Source organism: Embiotoca jacksoni, unplaced genomic scaffold (assembly GCF_022577435.1).
Source record: "Embiotoca jacksoni isolate LCO1_2020_lvr unplaced genomic scaffold, fEmbJac1.0.p SCAF_16, whole genome shotgun sequence".
NCBI classification, from domain to species: Eukaryota; Metazoa; Chordata; class Actinopteri; family Embiotocidae; genus Embiotoca; species Embiotoca jacksoni.
The window spans coordinates 5,963,184-5,979,283 of NW_027185296.1; the positions used below are offsets into that span (position 1 = coordinate 5,963,184).

Genomic DNA, 16,100 nt, shown 5'->3' on the forward strand with positions numbered 1-16,100 from the left:
CATTTTTTTTCTATTAACACATACTTTGGTATTTGATATTTAGCGCAAAAAAAGGAAATAGTGAAAATTTGGTTGTTATTATAGTATCTATGGTAAAACTCGCGTAAAAATGTACCCATACTAGATTTGCAGAATCATATTAAAACTGTTTTGGTCATACTAGCATGTGCAACATACTCACAATCTAGTTAATGTCATGTCCGCTCGATCTTCACCTTGTCTTGCAGCGAGTGAGAGAAACTCTGAGAGGAATCCTGCTCACTCTTTGCACTCTGGAAATGTTCCCGGAGATGCAGCGGTCTATGAAGATGACTTTGTGTCATCACACAGCAGCAAAGCCAGTGGGCAGTTAAAGAGAGGCTCCAATTCACCCAGGTAAAAAAATAAAAAGAGAGACTTTTTAAAGTGACCACTGGGTGGCATTCATGTCACACAGATGGAAAGCTTAGCAAGCCCTTCCAGGTAGAACGTTTTTTTCTTGCAGGATTTTCATAATAAGACTGTACAGTATCATAACTAGACATACTGTTTGTTTTGTGTTATATCAAAAACCATTAAACTAATTCTAAAAGTGATTCGATTAGTATAATAATAGAATTTTACATTTAGGGAATATCATTTGATTTGAACTATTACTACTTTGATCCATGTGTGGGGAGGAGGATTTTGTCCTAGTGGCACTTTTTGTTCCTGTGCATTTCTTTTGTTTATATAGTTAAATATAAAACATAAAAGACAAAAAAAATGAAAGGACTTCATCATCTTCATCATTTCTTTCTCCCCTCTCTGTCAGTGTGAACAGTCACTTTGAAGAGTTGATGAGAAGGTCTCCTTATGAGAAAAGTCCAGGAGGCATTTATTCTCACCATTCATCGTTTCACTCATCCAGTCACTCGCCACATTTTTCCTCTGGTTCAACTTCTGGCTCTTCACCTTTCTCCAAGAACTCTGCCAGAAAAAGAGGTACTATTTTTGCATTCTGGTATGACTCTGAATCATGAACCAGTTTTATTAAAAGGAGCTTGTTTTTAGATTAAGGTGTGTAGTTAATCTGTCATATGCAGTGGTTTTTTTTTCCCCATCCACTGCACAAAATCACTATTTCCTTCCTCTGCAGGAACGGCATCAGACCAGAGTGATGCCACGCTTGTAGAAGAGCAAAGACGCTCTTGCTCACCCCCATCAGAAGCACTGTCCTCTGACTCCAGGAAGGGAGGCTCAGACAAAAGCTCTCCCCACAGCCAGGCTGAGAGTGTCCACTCTAATGACACGGTCGGGGAAACTTCAGGGCATTCACACCAAAGGTAATGATCCCTGGCTGACTGCATTTAAGATTAGGTTTGTTAGCTTTGATTTAGTTAGGTGGTATAAAACCTAAAAAGATTTCACCTGCAAGCTCCTTCTGCATATTTTTTCTGCTAAGATCATCAGTAAGATATCTAGTTGAACACTATGTACAGAGTTATTAGAAGGTAGCTAAATGGTGAATACTGTTTCCAGAAGTTTAAGTTATCCTCACATCCAGTTGTCTCTGGTATTTCCTTCCTTCCTGGTTTTCAGTGACCTTCATGGCAACACTGCTTTAGTGTCGTGGAGGTGGTGCTATTGGCTCACACTGTCCTATTTCTATGCTGTCCTGCCATGGTATTATCTATCCATAACTATATTTAGGCTTTATATTAATGTTACTTTTAAGAGTCACAGCATGATTGTATACATTTAATTCTGGATGTTTATTTGATTTATCATAATGATTTTGTCATAAATTAAAACTTTTGTTCTCACTTGATAGAAATCAGGCCATATAAAGTAAAATTTAAATTGACCTGTGAAGCCACACTATTTCCTTCCCACACTATTTCCAGGCTAAAATAAAATGACCATTAAAAATCTATCTGCACTCAGAGATGACTGTCATCTCAGTTGTTGCTGTTTCAACCATTCAGAAACCTCCACTTTGTATATACTATTATTTATTACCCAAAAGTAAATTTGTCTGGGCATGACTAATTACCAAACTACACTTAAAGAGGCCCCAGTTGAGGCTGCCAGTCTAAACAGTCTTGTGGCTTGCTGTTTGCTCGAAGGCCTGAGGGTTTAAGCAGCTGTGTAGTGCCCAGCAACAGGAGCAAGCTGCAGTCCAACCCAAGACAGAAAACACTGGTTATTTTGTTTTGGGGGCCTGCAGGGTGGTTAGTCGGGTCAGTCTGCTTCACCACAGACCTGGGCCTGCTGCCAGAGGAAAAGAGAGAGAGATTTTTTCCTTTTAATCCCACTGCGAAATGGTGACATTTGAGCCCTCTAATGGTACTCTGAAACCCAGGTGGCAGATTCTTGAGATTCTGTGGAGCCTGTGTGTCTTTCGCAATAAAGGCAAGGCATTCACACAGGTTTGTGTCTGTCTTACTACCATTTATAATGTAGGTTGTTTTATTTTGGTGTATTAGGGACTCCATCTGTACTTCTATAGGTCATTGGCTTTTGGCAAATTCATATCCATTCATATCAGTCTCTATGCATACGACAGCGAACAGTTTTTACATTGTTGTTGCTAATTTTGTATATTAATTGAATCAGATTCTTATTATTGAAGGTAAACTGTGCCTGCACTGCTCTTTATGAAGAAGTAGAGTGTCTTGTGATCTATTCAGACGTCATCCTTGGCCTCTCATCATCTCTGAGCTGCACACTATAGCCATTCATAGTCTGGGCCTCTCACATCAGGGTTATACTGCCTGTTAGTTCCAAGGTTTGCAGGATCAGGCCCTTCTCTTTTTTTTTTTTTTTTTTTTATCATTTGGCCAACCTGCTCTTCTCTTCAAAATCGCCAACCTATTCTGTAGAACATGCTGCAGCACATACTTAAAAAAATACATTTCAGAACTGTAATTTAACAAATGACTACATTAGTTGCCATGTGCAAGTTTTAAAATACCAGATGCCAACTTTTAGCCCCCTTTTTTTGTTGTTGTTGTTAATATCAAATTATGTTTTAAAACATCTCAAGAAAAATATCATTAACCTTTGATATCGGCAGATGCCCCGCTAACACCATTTGCTGAAACATATCAACCTGACACAGGCACACCCACTTCAGACGAGATCTTCTTGTTTCAAACTTAAAATCACAGTAATAATTGATATGCCATTGCTTTTTTATTGCAGGCCCAGATTGGTTTCTCCTTCTGGCTCTCCAGACTCTGGTTGTCGTCCAAAAGCAGGCTCCCCCGGTGAGCCTGTGAGAAGTGGTACAAACCCAGGCACCTCAGCTCACGGTGGTAGAGCAGAAACCAGGTCCACAGGTAAATAAATTTACCCCTTAAGGCTTATTTGTGAGTTATGTCCCACTGCAATTGATCAACATTTTTACTGAACTCTCTCTCTCTCTCTCTCTCCCTCTCCTGCCTCTCCTCTCTTCCAGGTGAACTACAGTATTCCCCTGCTGTCTTGCAGCATCGTATGGCAGCAGAGCTCCAGTACCTGGAGTCCATTGAGGAGTCAGTCCGGCAGCTGGGGGACGTGGAGAGGCTGGTGGGTGTGTCCATGGCACAGCAGGAGAGTGCATCATTGGCCCATATGCTGAAGGTAGAGGAAAAGATTTTCTTACAGACAATAATAATAATGGTTTGATGATATGAAGCTCAGCTTTCTTTAAGCTGTGCTTTAATGTGTAAATATTGTGTAAGTTGCATTTCTGGCTGCTCACAGTTGTTAATACTACTGTCAAAACATTTTCTTGTGGCTTACTTGGGGATTCTACAGTACCTGCATGTCTTACCAATGTGTAGTAATTTAGTAATTTACAATAATTGTCTTTATAAGGGACTTAATCATAAATGTTGTTGCTGCATCAAACTTACATGATAAATACTTGTAACTGTTTTTGTGACTACATAAATTTCAGTGATGTCCACCTCACTGTATTGATTCTCTGTATTGATACACTTAATTGACATGCCCTCTGAACTTTGAACCTACAGGCCAAGCAGCAGCGCCATGAGCGTGACCTCTACGAGTTGAATATCAAGGCTGAAAGAGAAGCTCTGGAGACAAAGCTACAGATGGAGGAAAGCAGACAGAGAATGGCCAGGGTACTACTCACATTACACATAATTAATCAGTTAGTTTACAGGCACCAACGAAATCTCGTGTATAAATGATAGATTCAGTGTTTGCTTTTCTACTTTTTGAATTCCAGGATACAAGAGCTTATATTTCTGTGTGTATAATATATATGTATGGTTTTGTTCAGGCTCATATTGAACTGCAGGAAAGCTTGGCAGCAACTCAAAAAGAGACTTTGGAAGGCCTCCAGGAATCAACTACTAAGATGATGAGTCAACAAGCTGAGGCAGCGCGGTACACAGCCGGAGCTGCCCGACACATCAAGGAGGTTAGCAATCACTTCCCTCCTCTCTGCCTGGAAAACAGCCTGTGTGGAGATTTTACAACAAATGCTGATGGATTGTTGAGTTACAGTAAAGAAATAACAAGGGGAGGGGAGGAAAACATAATGTCCAGTGTAAGATTCACCAAATCAAACATAACATCTGTGTATCATGTTCTTTTCTATCAGATGACAGAATTGGCGCGGTCACAAATGGCTGGAACTGTGATTGTCCCTCCTGTCGCCACTGATTCCTCCATGTTGGACCAGCGGGAACGACAGGAGAGCTCCTACACGAAGCAGCGGCAGGACAAAGCTGACTCTGACAGGTACGCTAAAAACACTTTTATATTTGCACAACAATCTTTCTTTTCTTTCAATATTCCATTTTATCAGTTGTATTAAAAGTTTGTTTCGTGATCACATAGAGACACAGATTGTTAGCACGAATTTATAATGGTTTAAATTAAAAAAGGAATAAATCATATTACTAGTTGGACATAATGCATTGGCACCTACAAAAATACGTGCTTTTAGTCAATAATTGTTTAAGCATTTACCACTGAGAACTAAATATATTGTCAGTTCTAAATGTTAAAATCTCTTCTGCTTGTTCTCTTACAGCTTTCAGAGTGAGGTGTCAAGCAGAAGGACCAGATCAGAGGAGCCCCTGTCTTCATTGAACAGCCTCAGTCGCTCTGACTCACCATCCTTCAGAAGACCCAACCTTAGGTACCAGTCAGGCCCCTATGTGGCACCACTTTTTCTGTTTTCCATTAGATTTGGGGAAAAGAAAGCAGAAAAAGGCATTGAATCTGTCTATGTCCCCTTTCCTCAGTGGAGCTGACTCCAGCAGCCACCACAGCCCGTTGCACGCTGCCTCAGACCACAGAGAGAGGACGAAAAAAGCAGCCAGCCGCTCCATAGAGGAGGAAGTTCCAACGGCAGCAAATGACTCCCTTTGCAGCAACAGCATCCATTCTGCAGTGGAAGAGAAAGGTACTGGATGGCAAGCAAAAAGTTGACATGTATATTTCTACATGTATTTCCCTTGTCTTCATTCAACAGTCATAGGCTACTGTTGGACAAGTATCACCACCACTAAAAAAATATGAAAACAATATTGCTGTCATTTAATCTGTACTAGAACCAAAACTATGTTCAAACTTAAAGCCACACATATGGCTCCTATGAACTGAAAAGATCGTGGATGTAGAAGGTGCAGTATACATTGAGCTTATGTTTTCTGTGGTTCCCCAGCAGACAGTACATCAGTGGCCACGGAGTACTCTCTAAAGTTTGATGAATCCATGACAGAGGACGAGATCGAGGAGCGCTCCTTCCGCTCTCTGCTGCCATCTGAAGCACATCGCCGTGGAACTATTGAGAAAAAGTCCCGCCACCACGAGGAGTCAGAAGATGATGGAACCAATCACAACACAACTTTGGTTTCTGAGTCAGGGTCACACAAAACCTTAAAGGTGAGAGCGCTGCACAGTCTGACAAAGACTGTATGAGTCAGTGGTGGTCAATGGAAAGTTTTGCTTTTTTAAAATTTGTTAATTTTTTGCTTATTAAGCATGCGGCTCGTGTTCCTATTTATCCTCTCTTACCTAATTTTCCCCCTTTTATCTCTTGCTATGAATATTTACTATTAACCGTTCTACCTATGTTCTCCTGCAGTCTCAGGGTGCGAACATCGCCTTTTCTGGTGGACAGGACAGCTTTTCTCAGTTCACTATGGACATGGTGCGACAGTACATGAAAGACGAAGAGGTGAGACTGCAGCACCAGAGCTCTCTGCTGCGTCTTCGCCAGAAAGCTCTCAAGGAGAAGACCAGAACAGAGCTAGCCTGGCTAGAGCACCAGAAGAAGAGGCTGAGGGGAAAAGGAGAGGATGACAAAATGCCACCAATTAGGAAAAAGCAGAGGGGACTTCTGATGAAACTCCAGCATGAGCAGGTATGCAGGGGCAAAAACAGAATGACATTAAGTGACAATTTAGCTTTGCAGTATATTGTGATCTTAACCATTTCTAATTAAGCAATGTTCTCTCCCACTGTGCTCATTTTCTCAGGCTGAGATCAAGCGACTTCAGGAGGCCAACAAAGCTGCCAGGAAGGAACGTCTTCTGTTGCTGAAACAGCAGGAGGAGATTGAGCGGATGAGAACCTCAACACTCAGACTGAAGGAGCGTCTCAAGTGCGCTGGGGGGGAAACACCACCTGTAAGTTGTGCTGTCACTGGTCACTTTCAGAGTTTATACAGATAGATTTAAGATGTTTCAGTCCAGCGTGTTTTTTTTTTTTTTTTCTTTTTTATTGGTTTATTTGTGTGTGTCCATCATCCGTCCTCTAGGAGACTCCAGTGTCAGAAGCTGCAGGATCTGAACCCGCCTCCCCCAACACGAGACGTGCCGATGATATCCGCAGCCCCTCTCCCTCGCTCTCCATCTCAGGAAGTGAGACGAGCAGCATCATGCAGAAGCTCAAGAAGATGCGCTCTCACACAGATGAAAAGTAAAGACTTTAATTTCATTTTCTTGCGTTAACTGGAGACTCCCTGCATATCTTATTATTATTTTTCTTGCAATTTTCCCAGGAAATTATGACCAATTATACTATATTTTTGCATAACACTGCTGCTTTTTACATCTAACTTGAAGTTAATTAAAACTGACTATCATTTTTTTTCATTCATCCTACTATGACAAGACAAGTCTTTACCTTAACTAGCAATGAACCTAATTGAAACTAACAGTAAGATCAGTGCATGTCATCCTTCTCTTGCTGTTTGAAGGGTTGTGGATGGGTAAGAAGATAAGCATGTTCTCTTTGGTTCTCCCTCAAGACAAGACAAGCACCCACACATCCATAACAATTCCCCTTCATTAACTTCAGATTCATGGAGTCCGTAACAGTACTTTGTAGAGGGACGTTCTACAGCTAATACAGTCTCAAAGAAAAAACATTCAACAATATTCAACTTTCTGAAATAATTTTAGCAACTTAGGTTCTGTATTTCCTCTTTTTATTGCATCCTCTTTCTCTGGGGTCACCAAGCAGTAGCGGTAGCGATCTACCCGATAGATCGCGGAGCTCTCAGGAACACAGGTTGAAGACCCCTGCTGTCGGTCCTCTGAGGCTTTAGATTTTGGCCAGCAGCTTTGGTCAGGTGATTATAGAGCTTCTCGTGACCGGGCAGCTCAAATAAGCGTTTTAATTGTTCTGGGTTTAAGGGTTTATAACGTGGCTATAAATCACACGCCAATCATCCATGATAGAATTTCTGCAATTTTTAGTGCTAGATTTGTTTCAATTTATACTAACTACACATTTATCAGTACAATTTTAATGGGTTTGTGTTCCCATTCATTTCAATACATGACCAGGTTCAACCTAAAACTTGATCATGCATGTATTGGCCTTGTCATAATGTATATATATTATTAACTTTGATAAACTATGAATAGTCTCCTTCCTTCCCTGTAATTCTGTCTTCCTACTGTCCTGTTGATCATAGCTAAAGCAATTGCAACGATATATTAATTTCCTAGTAACCCAGTAACAAAGCTGTATTCACTTCATCTGACATTTTAACTGTAACAATCAAGTTGACTGATGAATTTGTCGTTTAACTCCCTTCATAGTCAGGTTTGGCAGTGATCATACCCCAACCAACCCCCAGAGCTAGCTTGATGCACACATGCATAGTTAAATGGTCATTAAGGGGCTGTGATTAAATGTACAATGTCCTTTAAACGTAACAGTTTTCTAACTGAAGGCTGACAGACCTACACGTTATTAAAACCACATTTTCTCATATCACTCCCTCCCTTTCTCTCTACTTGTCTTTTCCCTATGCGTCTTTTGTGTTTTTTACATTACGTGTCTGTGCCTCTGTCTGTCTGTCTGTCTGTCTGTCTGTCTGTCTGTCTGTCTGTGTGTGTGTGTGTGTGTGTGTGTGTGTGTGTGTGTGTGTGTGTGTGGGGTATGTATTTGTGTGTGTGTGTGTGTGTGTGTGTATATGTTGTGTGTGTATATGTTGTGTGTGTGTGTTGTATATGTCCATACCCATGTTTATGTGTCTCTTTTGCGTGCTTGTGTGTTGTAGACACTGTTCTCCTGTCCACTACTTCTTCTCTGTGTTCACGGCCCACCACTGGGCCTCCCTCAGTGTCTGTCTTCCCAACCTCCACCCTAAATTCCAGCTCTTTATCTACAACCAGTTGGTCAGGTACTGTACTGTGCTCTCTACCTCGCCACCTAGCCCTGCCCTGCCCTGCCTCACCTCTTCCACCACCCCATGGAACATGCTTGTGTTCATCCACTGGCACTGGGACCTCGTGGGGGTGGGATGGTGAATGACAATTGATTGGATGTGTTGGCTTGTTTGGGTTTTCTCTGGTATGTGAAGAGGTTTTTAACTTCCAGTGTGGGGGAGGAGTTTAAATGAAAGCTGGAAAAGTGCCCGAGGAAAGCTGCTTTAGTGAAATAAGATAACCTTTTGGCAACTTCAATTTGAATGTCACATATTTTTATGTTGCTTTTTTGTATTATTTGTGTTGTCATTGAGACAAAGAATGCAGTGTTACCAGTTAAGGTATTTAAGCTAACTAATTGAGTTTAAAACAATAAAAAAGAGAAAATCAACAATATAAATTACACTCTTTTGTGATAGTCAAAGGTTATGTTTATTTGATAACAGCCTTCCTTGTTGGATGAGAATCTCAGACTCAAAGCTGGGATTTCTCTAATTTCTGTGGTGTTTAATTGCAACTCGTTCCCCTCTTTATTTCTTGCTTCTTGGAATGAATGAAAAACGTATTCTTTAAATTGTGTCTGCTGGCTGGTCAGCTGCGGCCCTGTTATCAATATATAACATGTTTTGAGATGAAACCACACTATGGCATGGAAGTAAAGAAGTTTTGCAGATAATAGACCAGAGATAGAGTGGACTTTCTCTTTAATGAGCCCAGTAAATCTTAACTAGCCCCTTTATTATATAACTGTTGCATAGGATGGGATAATATGTACAGATGGTCATTGGCTGTAATAGAGTTTAGGAACGCACTAAAGAACCACCCACCCTGCCACCAGTCTCATCCTTTAGTATCTGGGCTGTCATCAGTATACATTAGGTCAAGAGAAAGGCCTCCAAATTAAATCAAGGCTAAATAATACTGCACCGTAATGGCACCCATAGCTGTGGGAGATACCATTACAAAACGGCTATACCTAACTGCACTTTGTTTTGATTGACATCTGTAAAAAAAAAAATATATATATATATACATATATATATAAAAATGACCCAGTCTAAGTAGGATTAAGGAATTCCACTGTCTTTTGGCTTTGCATAAAAAAAGGAAAACAATTGAATTTTATTATTGTCATCCTCATTGGTCAGGAGGTACCAAAAAAGAAACTATTACAACAAACAGAAACTTATGGAGACTCTGCTGTCTGTGCATAAGGACCTGATTTTTAGTTTATATATATCGTATAACTGCGAAATATGTTTGAAGTGTGTGTGTGTGCTGTATGTGTCTGTGTGTGTGTGAGACTTTGCTCAACGTCCAACCCCTGGGTTTAAGTCCGATGCATGAATCTGACATCCTCACTGTTATTTTTCTGCTCCTATTCTCTCTTAAGTGACATCCCATCACATATTTTTTGTTTGTTGGGTACTTGTACATTTCTAAGTTTGGATGGTTATTCTAGGCATGTATCGGATGCGTCTTTGCCTCCGTGTGTGTGTGTGCTGGAGGTTTGAGGTGAGTTTGCTGTAATAACTGGATGTCCAGGTGATTTGGATCTGCTTGCTTCTGCGAGGTCATGTTTAACCTTTTCTTATGCTTGATGTCTCTGTCCTACTTCTCTTCTTCCCCTCATCACTGCTTCCTTTTCTCATGACTACCCATCTTCCTCCTGTCCTTACCCATCTCAATTTCTTCTCGCCACCATCTATGTCTCCTCCTTCAATCTATTCTTCCACTTCCTCCTCATCCCTCCATTCTTTTCCCATTCGTTCTTATCATCCACCTCTGCAGGTTCCTGACCAAGCGAGAGCAGCAGCTGATGCAGAGGCGTCACCATGCTGAAGAGCTGCTGCAGTGGAAACAGCGGCTCGACCAGGAGGAGGCAGAGGTCCGTCGGATGGAGAAAGAGGCCCTGGCTGTGTGGGACCGGAAAACACCTCCAGACAATAATCTTGAAATGTCAGAGACTCAGGAAAAGGAAATCTTTGATATTAGCTCCCGTCACTACAGAGACTCAGAGCCCAGAACTGACGGTGAGAAAGGTGAAGCTACGGGACAGTGTCATTTTCAAGTCTTCACAGCATTTGAGTTCGGAATAACTTCAAAATCCATCTCGACAAATATAAATGACTTGATGTTTATTTGTTTAATTTTTCAGGATATGTGAGTGAGGACTGTTCCTCAGCGACACCCGAGTCCAGTATACACACAGAGGGACTGGGGTCCCGGCAACTGGGAAGTCCTTCCCCAGCACAACCTGCTTCAGTCCCTGAAACACCTTTGGCCTCTGACCAGAGCAGTCCTGCGAATTACACCCAGGACTTCACTTCAGTGTCACATTCACCGAGCAGACAAGTACGCATACATGTGGATTTCTTTTCCTCTTTTACTTTAGTTGTTAGACTCATCTATTTGGTTGAGTCTCTGCTGTTGATTTTGAGCTCATACTGTATGGAGCTGCCCCAAAACTGACCTCGCATATCTAATGTAGAGCATAGAAAACTTTGCAAACAGGAATTTGCAATTGAGAGCATTTTATACTTGTTTATTGTTGCTTGGCTTTAGGAACAAGCAAAGGGGTCTCAGCATTAGTTCATTTACTGTGCATGTAAAATATTAATGCAAGCATATCTCTGATCAGTCTATCTGTCTGTGATGTTTTTTCCTTAAGTAATATTTCTCTCATCCTTCTTCTTCCTCCTCCTCCTCCTCCTTTTCCTCCTCCTCCTCTTCCTCCTGTCTGCTCTTTCCAGTCTTTTCCTCTCAAAGGCAGCCACAGCCCTGCTTCCTCTCCTTCAGATGGCAGCAGTAAAACCAAAATGCAGCTCCACTCCACCTCCCGGATTCTCAACCAGGCCTGCACTCAGCCCACTGAACCTCCCAGGGTCACACACACTGGTGAGTTACCCATACACAACACATACACACAGTTTTTGGAGTTCTTAGAGAAGACAGCAGATATTTAAAAAAAGAGAGTGGACATGATGCAGCTATATTGCTGGCAGAGTGGAGTCAGGCATAATGTGATGCTGCCAGAAATACATTATGCTAGCACTTCCCTGATACCTAACCTGCTTTTTAAGTGTGCTCTTCTCCTTATGACAGGAGAAGGGAACACTTTGCACTTAGTTATCACACAAGTGAAAACAGTTTCGTTGGTCTAGTATTGTAGCTGAATGTGTTATATTCATTTTCAGGCCACTGTTTAAACCTTTAATCTTTTTAATACTCTTTGTTCATTGTGTTTATAAAAAATAACTATCCACATTCCTGGTAAAGAAAATGTAAAGTAATCCCCAGAGAAATGGGTCTGAGTTTGAGTGAGCTAAAAGTTGGATTACTCATTGCTAATCAGAGGTCTGGCACCGGTTTCACATTCTAGCTGTGATTTATCATTTAAATTTGCTTTCAGAAACCATTTCAGACCAGAGTGACATAGAGAGTCGTATCAAGGCCCTGAAGGAAGAGCTCAGAAAAAGGAAGTTCATGGCCCACCAGCTGAAGAAGGAGCAGAAGAAGCGACACAAGGAGCGCCTAAAGGCACAGGAGGCCAGCCTGTTGAAGCAGCTTGAGGTAAACATGCGTGTCCTGTTCTTGTCTTCTGTTTGGATGCCCACAAACAACATTTGAACATTGGATGATTTTGTTTGCTTTTTAACACGTGTTTGTGTACTTATCAACCTACTGTATAAGCAGATTTTCATAAGCACATCTTTGTATTTTAACTCCCATTTTCTTTTTAGAGCTATAACAACTTCATTGAGAAAACTAAGGCAGAACTGAACAAGGAGCCCGACTCAACACATGACACCAGCTCCCAGATCAAAGACTCCACCTCCACTTTGGAGCAGGAATGTGTTAAACCACCTCCACACAGGTATCAAACACAGTCGTAAACATGATACTCTGTCAAATATCTGACACTATAAAATGAATTTAAATATGAATGGTGTGCAACTAAACAGCAAATCCCTATTTTACAGGTCGGAAAGCAGCAAAATCGCAGATTCTGAAAGAACACAAATTGACGCATCATTACATCGCAGTAAGTGCTTTATATTCACCATTATTGTATACGTTATTTACAGTATTTATGAACAATGTATTGTCAAAAAAAAATGTAAATAATAACGTGAATCTCTCTATTATAATAGATGCCCTTCCTCAGCGAGATCATAGTAGATCAACTTCACTGCCTGAAGCCTTGTCCAGTGAGGAGCAGCAAACTGTCACTCCAACTGTGGCCCTGAATGACGGCCCTGAGTGGCCAGACCAAGGACAGAGGAGCCCTCAATCTACTGAGGGTCTTTTCAGACCTTCCTCCAAGGAAGACAATGCAGAGTCTGCAGATGAGATTGGGTCTGATCATAGATCAGATATACAGGAAGAGCTAGAGGTGGAAATAAGCTCCAGGTTTGAGGAGGAACACTCTCAAAATCTTCTCAAACTTGAGCAGGAAGACAGACTCGACTCCCAAGAAAAGTTGTCCACATCGAAATATGTTTCCTCGTTCACTGATGAACAACATCAACATGCTTCGTCTGTGAGCCTTGAGCAGGATAAAGAACTGAAGCAGAGGGAAATATCTGAAATGGAGGAAGCTGTGAAGTCAAGTGTTTTTGCCTCTAGTGAGACACATTCAGCTGCAGTGGACTTCAAAACCTCACCTCATCCAAGCTACAGCTCTTCATCCGCTGACCGCTCCCGCTCACTGGACTCAGTCGCCTTATCTTTAAATATGGCACCCATAAAAGATATTGAGGCTTCTCCCACAGCAGATGGTTACCACGACGACTTTGAGTCATCAGTGGATTCTTCACCCAGAGAAGAGCGTCATAGCTCCAAGCTTGAGTCTCAAACCTCACTTTCCCCTGCTGACATGCAGGTTCCAAGAAAGGACTCCTTGAGCAGAGCATCAACATATGACAGCCATGATGAAGTGGTAGAGGAGGAAATACCCGAGGCGCTGAGTCACCATTCTGACAGGAGTGAATCAGGCCATCAATCTGAAAGACTGCTTGATTTCTATAAGAAAACAGAAGACTTTAAACATGACAGTAAGAGCATTAATTCCAGCCACTCACCACCCATCGCTCCTCTGCAGACCCCTCTCTCTCCTGTTATGGATGAAATGCCAAGTTTTAACATTGAAGACCGGGTTCTCGTTGGCGGCGTCCAGCCTGGTACTCTTAGGTTCAAAGGCCAGACCAGCTTCGCCAATGGCTTCTGGGCAGGTGTGGAGTTAGATAAGTCTGAAGGCAGCAACAATGGCACTTATGATGGGGTGGTATACTTTGAGTGTGAGGAGTGCCATGGAATCTTTGCTCCTCCAGACAAAATCTCACACCTCCCAGACAAGTTTGAACTCTCCACAGACACCACAGAGGACGAGGACTCCTTCTTTGATGACTTTTCAGATAAAGGTGAGAATAAGTACAAAACAGAGGAGGACGTTTCCCAAAAACAAAGAAATCTGAAGAGCAAAAATGAACAAACATCTCATAAAGACATTGGGTCTGTAGGTAAAAAGGTTATGGATGATTCTCTTCAGAAGAACCAGGCTGCACTGAAGACCATATCCCACCTGAACTCACACCTTAACAAAGAATCCAAGCATCCAATTTCTAATGGCAACGCTCGCGACATAGTGTTGGATTTTATAAAGACATCACAGACGCCTCTCAATCAGGAGATTACAACCCTTGTTGAGAGCGAAAACGAAGACTCACAACCCCACTTTCCTCCTGCTGATCTTACAACAGATACCAGGGATGATAAGACAGAACAAAAGGACAAAGTTTTGGTGGACACATTTACAGACAAGCTTCTCCACAACTTTGTGAAAGATGCTGTGGAGCAGTTTGCTGAAATTAAAAAGGCTAAAGAGAAAAAGATTGAAGCTGCCAACCAGACGAATGGTGACCTGTTTGTTGAAGAAGCTGAAGAAGGAGGAGAGTGGATGTCTTCAGTGGAACAAAAAGATGGTCTGCCTTTCTTTCTACCTGCTGAAAAAGAGGAACTGTCTTCTCCTGAACTCTGTAACAGACCAGTGAGTGTATTTCTGATTCTTGAGTGTTGAAAGAAAGTAGCAATTTGTCTCTGTGTTTGGTAGATACCAATTAAGCCCCAACTACAAGTCAGCAAAGCCTTTTAAACCGATGATGCTGTGTTATGTCGTGATTGGTTTGACTTCAGAACTTTGTGTGTGGGGAAACACTCACAAAGATATTATCTAGTTACTGACAAGCAGTACTTGTTTGTTTGACCTAGACAAACCTAGTTTTCGGGATGTGTTCAGTCAAAGTCCAACTTTATATTGACAGACTATTGAATTTTGTATATTTGCTGAAGGCTTTTGAGTCTGAAACATCAAGAAAGGTAACTGTTCAAGGCTACATTCATGTTTAAGACTTGGGCTGTCATGCTTTGAATATATATTAATATTAATAGATGTTTCTAATCTAGAGTTAAAGGTCAGTATAAAATTCACATTTCGTTTACTTATTCTCACAACAGGAGAGTCCAGTGTTGGGCGCCAGTGGTCAAGAAGAGCTTGCCAAGCGACTAGCAGAGCTGGAACTGAGCCGTGAACTGCTAGATGAGCTTGGTGATGATCAGGACTGGTTTGATGAGGACTTTGGCCTCAGCTCTCGTAGGGAACAGCAGAGACTGAAACAGCAAGCGGAAGAGGAGGAGGAGGCAAGGCAGGGAGGAGGACTTGGAAGGTCTTGCTCATCAGCCGGACCACCTATGGGTGGGGTGGTTTCATCATCAGGTGGAGAACTGCAGGTAAAGACTCCACCTAGACCTGAGCTTCCTCTCCCCTTGCCTCCTAAACTACCTGAGCAGCCTGCCATGGTCGTGCCCCACTCAGCCGCGGAGTTGGAAAAGATGGTCCACGCTGCAACACAGGAGATCTGGCAGAGCTGTGACCTGGGGAAGGACAGAGCACTGACCCTTGCGCATCTGCCAAACCCTCAACCTTCAAAAGAGTATCTCGGTAAAGAGGCCAGCAGCCAGGACCAGGAGGCCCTCTCTATCCACAGCTACAGAAAGGTACAAATCTGAGCAAGCACATAAGGATAATGTATGTATATAAAAAAAAATAAAAAATACCCATACATGACTTTTCTTTCCTTTCCCGACAATTCGAGCTGGCAAATATTTTAGATTTACCCCCAATTGTCATCCTCCGGAAAAGGCAGCCTTAAAGATAGCACTTCATCTACATTTGTCCACTGAGGTTAAATGCCTGGCAAGTTCCCCATTATTCAGAAAATTCGTCTGATGAACATCTTGCTTTCTACTCAATACTGCTTTAGGCATACAACTATTAGATATCCCTGTGCTTCTGAGAAACGTTCGCTCTTTTAAAAACACTTTTGCTCCACATATTGCCTCAGTTTGTCAGACGCTTTGATTTTGAATGAAATACTCGAGCTTTTGATCAGT

General features: G+C 41.9%; 1 protein-coding gene across 5 annotated transcripts in view; it reads left to right on the forward strand.

Moving 5' to 3' along the window:
- Positions 1 to 16,100, forward strand: part of cep350 (centrosomal protein 350) — a 34,216-nt gene that overhangs the window by 12,604 nt on the left and 5,512 nt on the right. The window contains exons 13-35 of one of the 5 annotated variants that reach the window (XM_069150476.1): positions 228 to 375; positions 794 to 963; positions 1,118 to 1,304; positions 3,166 to 3,302; positions 3,422 to 3,585; positions 3,981 to 4,091; positions 4,253 to 4,393; positions 4,577 to 4,716; positions 5,012 to 5,119; positions 5,226 to 5,386; positions 5,648 to 5,868; positions 6,071 to 6,349; positions 6,465 to 6,614; positions 6,746 to 6,906; positions 8,501 to 8,623; positions 10,440 to 10,690; positions 10,807 to 11,003; positions 11,402 to 11,546; positions 12,061 to 12,221; positions 12,392 to 12,525; positions 12,632 to 12,693; positions 12,803 to 14,697; positions 15,165 to 15,704. In XM_069150476.1, the coding sequence (XP_069006577.1) occupies positions 228 to 375; positions 794 to 963; positions 1,118 to 1,304; positions 3,166 to 3,302; positions 3,422 to 3,585; positions 3,981 to 4,091; positions 4,253 to 4,393; positions 4,577 to 4,716; positions 5,012 to 5,119; positions 5,226 to 5,386; positions 5,648 to 5,868; positions 6,071 to 6,349; positions 6,465 to 6,614; positions 6,746 to 6,906; positions 8,501 to 8,623; positions 10,440 to 10,690; positions 10,807 to 11,003; positions 11,402 to 11,546; positions 12,061 to 12,221; positions 12,392 to 12,525; positions 12,632 to 12,693; positions 12,803 to 14,697; positions 15,165 to 15,704 (5,786 nt within the window). The remainder of the gene's footprint in view (positions 1 to 227; positions 376 to 793; positions 964 to 1,117; positions 1,305 to 3,165; positions 3,303 to 3,421; positions 3,586 to 3,980; positions 4,092 to 4,252; positions 4,394 to 4,576; positions 4,717 to 5,011; positions 5,120 to 5,225; positions 5,387 to 5,647; positions 5,869 to 6,070; positions 6,350 to 6,464; positions 6,615 to 6,745; positions 6,907 to 8,500; positions 8,624 to 10,439; positions 10,691 to 10,806; positions 11,004 to 11,401; positions 11,547 to 12,060; positions 12,222 to 12,391; positions 12,526 to 12,631; positions 12,694 to 12,802; positions 14,698 to 15,164; positions 15,705 to 16,100) is intronic. The other 4 variants (XM_069150478.1, XM_069150477.1, XM_069150479.1 and 1 more) reach the window with 4 other exon arrangements.